This window comes from Odontesthes bonariensis, chromosome 5, assembly GCF_027942865.1.
Source record: "Odontesthes bonariensis isolate fOdoBon6 chromosome 5, fOdoBon6.hap1, whole genome shotgun sequence".
NCBI lineage: Eukaryota > Metazoa > Chordata > Actinopteri > Atheriniformes > Atherinopsidae > Odontesthes > Odontesthes bonariensis.
In genome coordinates, this window is record NC_134510.1 from 9,262,738 (window position 1) to 9,270,182 (window position 7,445).

At 40.7% G+C, this 7,445-nt stretch overlaps 1 protein-coding gene across 1 annotated transcript in view; it reads left to right on the top strand.

Moving 5' to 3' along the window:
* The first annotated feature begins 27 nt into the window (after positions 1-27).
* The window catches only part of sqlea (squalene epoxidase a), a 7,913-nt gene continuing 495 nt past the window's right edge, over positions 28-7,445 (top strand). Inside the window, exons 1-11 of the mRNA XM_075464809.1 lie at positions 28-1,489; positions 1,750-1,996; positions 3,129-3,306; positions 3,690-3,786; positions 3,906-4,019; positions 4,545-4,716; positions 5,197-5,292; positions 5,853-5,995; positions 6,271-6,367; positions 6,517-6,604; positions 7,040-7,445. The exon at positions 7,040-7,445 is cut by the window's right edge and continues 495 nt beyond it. Coding sequence (XP_075320924.1) covers positions 1,211-1,489; positions 1,750-1,996; positions 3,129-3,306; positions 3,690-3,786; positions 3,906-4,019; positions 4,545-4,716; positions 5,197-5,292; positions 5,853-5,995; positions 6,271-6,367; positions 6,517-6,604; positions 7,040-7,232 — 1,704 coding nt within the window. The 5' untranslated portion in view covers positions 28-1,210 and the 3' untranslated portion in view covers positions 7,233-7,445. The remainder of the gene's footprint in view (positions 1,490-1,749; positions 1,997-3,128; positions 3,307-3,689; positions 3,787-3,905; positions 4,020-4,544; positions 4,717-5,196; positions 5,293-5,852; positions 5,996-6,270; positions 6,368-6,516; positions 6,605-7,039) is intronic.

Consider the following 7,445-nt stretch of genomic DNA (forward strand, 5'->3'; position numbering starts at 1 on the left):
CTACGATGTTCCAGCAGAAAATGAAATAATGTTACGTTTAAAAACAGTCAAACTGTACAATAAACTTGTGACTTTGTGACTTGACTGTTTTCAGGGAAGCTAATTCTACTTTAATATTAGGGCTGAATAGACCTTTGATCCTGAACGCCCAAATAGTATTTACCTTGAATAGGTTATGGCAGACAGTAGTTCGAAGTTGTACTATAGGAAAACTTCTAACTATATATATCTATAGTTTTATGTTACACTGTGTACACTGTTACACTATGTTTTATAGATTGAGGACATATGTGACTGGAAGATATCATTATTATTATCTTCCCCAGCAGTCTTACATAATTGACAAATCTAACTAACCAGTTTATGTTGATAAAAGTTGTTCTGTAGTTCATATAACATCATTTTGGACACTGCCACCCACACACCAACAGTGGAAAGAACTCTCACTCTATTATGTGATTCGAATCCACACCTGGCCAGATGTGCCACTCTAGTCTCAAGCCCTTTAAAATGAATGATATTGCATAGACATTATGACTGTGGAGTGTAACTGGATTATGGCTCTTTTACTTTTTGTGGTGACTCGATAGATACAGCGTGGCGTCTTAACTCGAGTAGAGTCCTAATATGTATGAGACACGCAGTCTAAATGGTGGTACGTTGTTACCCCACAGAGATCATTCTCCTGTCAAACATCCATAATCTTTGATCCCGTGCAGCCTCTGGACTGTCAAAGAAATAAAACTCGCTTTCCATTGACATCACATCATACTACAGTCTTGCCGGACGGCTGTCCAATCAGCGAGCGAGAGGAGGCTCGATGCTGGCGCTACTGTCCAATCAGCACAAAGCGTGAGCTCTGCTCACCTGTTCATCAGCTGTGATTGGAGGGTTGGGCATTGGGGCAGGCGTAATGTAAAAGCAACGAATCGGAAATGGTCCGTCTTTCTCATTTTCATAAAATATTCAGCAGCATCCGCTCAACCGTCTGTGAACAAATGGGCTGGAGTTTCACAGACTATCGCTGGTTTTGGGCAAACTAATTCATTTTTTTTAATTTGTCTTTTTTTTAAATTATTATTATTTGAGAAACAAAATTTAAACCAGAATCATCACTAAGTGGATCCTTTTATATAGACATATTTGATCAGTTAAGACGTTTCTTTGTCATATTTTCCCATCATTTAGCCTTTATCATTATTTTTAAGAGATGTGGATGTTCCTGGGAATAGCAACCTTCACCTATCTCTACAAAAAGTCCAACTTCGTCCTGACTTTGGCGCTCAAAGAGCTCGTTATGGCCGCAGTCTTATTTCTTGTAGCCGGACTTCTGCTCTCATATATCAAGTTTTGTCATGGCCAGAAGCTCTCAGTCGGTCAATTGTTTAATTGGCCTTTGAATGTCTTGTCTGTTCTACCTGTTGTTAACAACTTAATCCCTCAAAGTGAAACACAGAGGAGCAAGAAAGCAGATGGCAACCGTAAAAAGGTAAGACAGTTCAAATCATTTCTAATTCTGAAAACAGAGGAAGACACGGACAGATAAAAGTGTGAAACTATGAGCTTTCCCTTTTACTCATTTGTTGGAAAAAAGACAAAAAAAAACGGTTCTATATTTGATTTGTTTTTGTGTGCTTCTGCTCAGGAAATTCTGTACGTTTCATATAAACATGTTAAAGCTAAAGACAGATGCAATGAATGTCAGCCATTATGTGCACTATATGTTTTTTCCCCTTTATTGTTTTGTAGAGTAGTAGAACAAGAAAGAGAGTAGAAAAAGAGTCTTCCGCCGCGCAGGGTGGCTCCTCTGTGGCACCCGCGCCAGATGTGGTGGTAGTTGGCGCCGGGGTGTTGGGCTCAGCGCTGGCTGCTGTGCTGGCCAGGGACGGGAGGAAGGTGACGGTGGTGGAGAGGGACCTGAAGGAGCCGGACAGGATAGTGGGAGAGCTGCTGCAGCCCGGGGGATACAGAGCACTGAGAGAGCTGGGACTGGAAGGTGCTTTAAAAACACACTCTCTAATCAACTTTTAGGGAGTTCTGCCCACAGCAAGCCTTTGGTATACTGTAGCTGAAAATAGTTTCCTCGACAGATTGTCACTTAATGCAAGTGTGCTCTCATTGGAGGATTGAAGTAGGCAGGACTTAGTTTGTTAGTTTGTATTTGTCTTTTTGCTGAAGGTGCCCGAGCTGTCAATCAAATCCGACCCCCTCAGTCCTGATGAGGCATAACAGATGAAATTCCAAACTTCTAATTCCAAATGCTTCGCTTCAACTTTGGTTTATACCCATTTAACCATAATGATTTGTAATGTTTAAGTGCATTTTTTTAACATGATTTTTACTATCATTGAATTGCTAAAAGTTAGTTTGATTCATTGGCTTTAGCTTGCAGGCGTTTTCCTTCTGCATGTCAGGAAAATGACGTTCCTAAAGAATGTCTTTGTGTTTTGAGGCATCAGTGTTCTTTATGCATTAGCCACTGCTGTGATATTTGTAAAAAATCTAAGGTAAATTAGAAATATGACATGAAATGTCAAAATAAATCAAACCAAACTCCTTTGATAATACATGAACTTGGCAAGCTAATTGAGGGAATAATTAGGAAGATTTGAGTTGAAATAAATAAAAAAAAGTCAGGAAAAGGAGACAGTGTGTGGCATAGAGTAAATATTAATGAGTTCCTCTTTTAAATGTGGGCTTTTGGAGCCTTAATGCTTATATGTGATTTGTTAATGGAATGTCTTTTTGGGATTTAAAGCATCTACTGAATATTCATTGCAAATCAATAAAATTCAATGTCAAAAACATCTTTGACCATGACCAGAGTTCATCTACATTTCCTCCATCGCTGAGCCTTGCTCGACTTTATCATTCCCTTAAACTGTATATAGAAAGACATTTCATAAAACGGTTAGAAATATGACCTCTTGGAGTGCTAATTCATGTTTTTGTTTGAATGATTTGAGATTGTCAGTGTGAAATAACATCTTCAAAGCCATTCATTCAGTTTTGGAGTCATACAAATAGAATGACTCCATATTAAAGCCCATAACCATTGCTCCACATCTTCTGTAGAATGAATCAACAGACTGTGTAACTTTAACCTGTTGTGTTGTGTTTGGCCTCAGGTTCAGTGGAGGGTCTGGATGCCCATCTGGTAAATGGCTATGTGATCCATGACATAGCGAGCAGTGCCGAGGTGGAGATCCCTTACCCTGAGGATAAGGGAAGCATCCAGTGCGGACGCGCTTTCCATCACGGTCGATTCATTATGGGCCTGAGGAGAGCTGCCATGGCTGAGCCAAAGTGAGCAGAACCATGAGGGAAACAAATGTGCCAGATAGCTAAATGCACGATAGCGCCTTTGACAGCACTGTTAGGCAGCACATTTAATATCTACCTTACAAAGACAAATTGCACATGTCATTTCTTCTGAAGTATTCACAATCACAGTTGTTCTACTCCAAGTTCAAATAGGCAATATTATTCAGGCTTCAGGTTAATTAATGTGTACTCAGGATTTATTTACATGTAAAACTTAGAAACATAGTAATCAGCCAGTTCAAGGGATTTAACTAAAAGTGTCAAATAGACAGAATTATCTTGAGCAGCTTGTAACCTTCCAGTGATCCACCTGTTCCTCTGTCTTGTGGAGGGGATGTCTCTAATTGTACGATTGCTCCCCCCAGTGTCACATTCGTAGAAGGCACAGTGACTGGTTTGCAGGAGGAGGATGGCTGTGTAACTGGAGTCCAGTACAAAGACAAAGAAACTGGAGACGTCAAGGTGAAAGGAGGACACTCTTTCTAAGTTCCTATTTCTATTTAAATCCCTCTCTCTGCTCTGAAAGAGATGCTGTATTTCACTGAGGGCTTGTGATGATCGTGTGATACTTTATCCTGCAGGAGATCCATACAGCTCTGACTGTGGTGGCTGACGGCTGTTTCTCCAAATTCAGAAAGAGTCTGGTTCCCGGGAAAGCTCGCATCTCTTCTCACTTTGTCGGATGTTTGATGACGGTAGGAAGAGCACCGCTTCAGAGTTTGAATTAAGTGGTTCTGGTGTAACGCCGTCTTATGAATGGTTTTGGACTATTCAGGCACAAACCATTTGAATAAGCCAGTATTTCTTATTCAAATATAAAAAGTTATGAATAGATGAGAGAGCAAAATTTTCAAGACCAGCTACATTTAAAATGTAATTTGTGATTGAGATTTAGGATTTCAAATATGAATGCAAAATTAAATTAAAGTTCCAAATTTTCAATAGAACCTTATATAAGAGAAATATAAAGTCTCAAAATATCAATTAAAATTCAAGAACTCAAGTCTGATATGGTTTCATTGAAAAATACAGTCTGACACTTAAAGCTCTGTCTGAACACGTGATACTGCTTTAAGTGCCACACATATGTCATTCTGCATGTGAAGGAGTTAACAGTAACCAGTGCACACGTACGAGTAAAGATGGGCTTCAAAAGAAGCACGTCTACTTTGAAATAAATCAACAAAGTTAGAATCAGCTGCCTCTGTTCCTCTCCCCAGGACTGTCCCCAGTTTAAAGCCCACCATGCAGAGCTGGTTCTGGCCCACCCCAGCCCTGTGCTCATCTACCAGATCTCCTCCTCTCAAACCAGGGTGCTCGTAGACATCAGAGGGGAGATGCCTCGGAACCTTCCAGAGTACATGTCTGAGAAAATATACCCACAGATGCCAGGTACACGCGGAAGACACCATTTGGTTTTTGCTCAGGGTTGTGTTCTTGTATAGTAATCTCTGATGAATGATAACCCGTTGACCTGAGGAAGAACAGCTGTAAAGTGATTAATGTTTAACTTTAACTAAAGTTTAGTTAAAGATCGGGATCATGAAACTGTGATGCCAGAGGTGGTGTTCGACAGGAATGCATTCAGACTGCAGGGAGGCTGCAGTTGAGGGACTTGACATTCATGGAGAGCGCTGCTATTCAGCTGAAATATCAAAGCCACAATATCAAAACAGCAGCTCCAATGACCTTGACAGAGGTCTAGTTGGAATGGAGGAGTCAGTCCCACTGATGCATTGATAAATGTACATTCAGACGCCAAAAAGAAAAGGCTTTTTCTTGTGCATGTTCCCAGCATGCACCTGTAGGTTTTCATCCACAAAGCCAGCCAAGTGATAGACCTCCCGCGCTCTCGTTCTCTTCTTCTTTCAGAGCATTTAAAGGAGCCTTTCATGGTGGCGCTTCAGAACGATCGACTCAGGTCCATGCCTGCCAGCTTCCTCCCTCCCTCCCCCGTCAACAAGCCAGGTACTGAAGTGCTATTGATCGTTTTTTCTGGTTGGAGATGCACTGAGCTTACTGTGGCATGTGTGTGATATGTTATTCATTGTCTGTGTCTGAGGAAAAGGTGTTGTAAATTAATTCTCTTTGTGGGGTTATCTTACAGCACCTTGTCTTATGTTTTTGTATTGACTAATAGTGGCATCGACTCAGACTGTGGGAAATACTTTCCAGGAATTAAATATAAAGACTGATAGACTATGTATGAGTAAATCTGATTGTAAATCTTTAGCCTGCAGCAAATGAGCTAATCTTACCCATGTAATCAAGTGAATATTTGAATTTGTCTAAAGTCTATATACGAGTTGTGACTTTTACACTTGGGCTTGAAGAAATAATAGGAATTTATAGTTGGATTCAACAAATAAAATAAGTGTGTTACTGAACTTGTTCATAAAATAGTCCAAACAACCCACATATGGATTAAACAAATACGTTTTCCTATGTTTCCGGTCTTAATGCTAAGCTGGGTTAACATTCAGCAGACTTTATGCAGTAACTGAACGGAGCCACTGTGATATGTGCAGGTGTGCTACTCCTGGGCGACGCCTACAACATGAGGCATCCTCTGACGGGGGGAGGGATGAGTGTTGCTCTCAATGACGTTCGCATCTGGAGGAGTCTGCTCAAGAACATTCCAGATCTGTATGACGACAAGCACTTGCTGCAGGTAATCAAAGTAACCTGCCCCCCCCCCCTCCCCTCCCCTCCCCCCTCTGCATTTAAATAAGCACTGAAAAACTGTAGTGTCTCTAAAGTTGAAGTCAAGGCCTTGCACAGTTCCTGCGGCCTATTGATTTTTCTGGATCAAAACTGTATATGGATACAAGCTGAAGTTCCATTTGGGGTCAACTGTATCATCTTTTAGTGCTCTCTGCTATAGATGGAAGACTGCGGACTAGTGTGCAACATAACACCCTGTGTTTTTCCCCTTCTTCTCAATAGGCAAAGAAAAAATTCCATTGGGAACGCAAGTCATCACATTCTTTTGTCGTGAATGTGTTGGCCCAGGCCCTGTACGAGCTGTTTGCAGCCACAGACAGTGAGTCCCTCCCTCACTCTGCATCTACAGACATGTGAAAAAAAAAAAAAAAAAAAAGGATAGATGACAGTTTATTATTTGACAAATAGTCACAAATTGCTGTAATTTCAGTTTTTCGACTCTCATCCCCCACGTTGTGTGTTGACTAGATTCTCTTCAGGAGCTAAGAAAGGCCTGCTTTCAGTACTTTAAGCTTGGTGGAAAGTGCATTACCGGGCCTATTGGACTCCTCTCAGTGTAAGTATTAGTGTATAGCTCTGTATTCAATATTGTCCTTCATAACAATAGTGTAGAAGAAGTGTTAAACGGTTAGTATACGGTGAGCATAATTTAACATGAAGAAATCACATCTTTGTCCAAAAATCCCACAATCCACAACAGCAGAATTTCCACATCTTTTCTGCTGTGAAGCCCTTATTGGTGACAGGACTCTTGGAAGAGAGTTATTAGTCTGAAACATGGTCCTCTGCAAAACATCATCTCATTTTGACATGCTTGTTTTTTGTTGAGCTATCTTACATGTTAAATAATGAGTTTTAGGGATGCTTTTAAATGATTTGCATTACTTTCTAGAGATGCTTCCTACTGCTTCCAAAAGAATTTTTTTTTCCAAAATGTTAAACCAACACAAGACTTTTTGAAGAATCACTAATGTCATTTTTCCATCACCAGGCTAACACCCAAGCCCATGACCCTTATTGGACACTTCTTTGCTGTGGCAGTGTATGCAATCTACAGCAACTTCAAGTCTGAATCCTGGAGCACCAAACCCAGAGCTTTCTTCAAGAGCGGAGCCATCCTGTATCGAGCCTGCACAGTCATGTTTCCACTCATCTACTCTGAACTCAAGTACCTGGTATATTAGAGAGCTCCAGAGCAAGACCAAACTGAGTATCTTCCTAAAAGGATGCCTGTTGGCTTAAACACTCTTCCATTTTAACTGGTATACTTGGAGAACCGTGCTGTTTTTAGGTACATATTTGTCAGTTATACAATATTGTCATTGTATATGTTTCGATATGGACTTATTATGCTGTAATGCCTTGGTTGTGTTCCTGTCTGTGCTCACCCCCAGAGG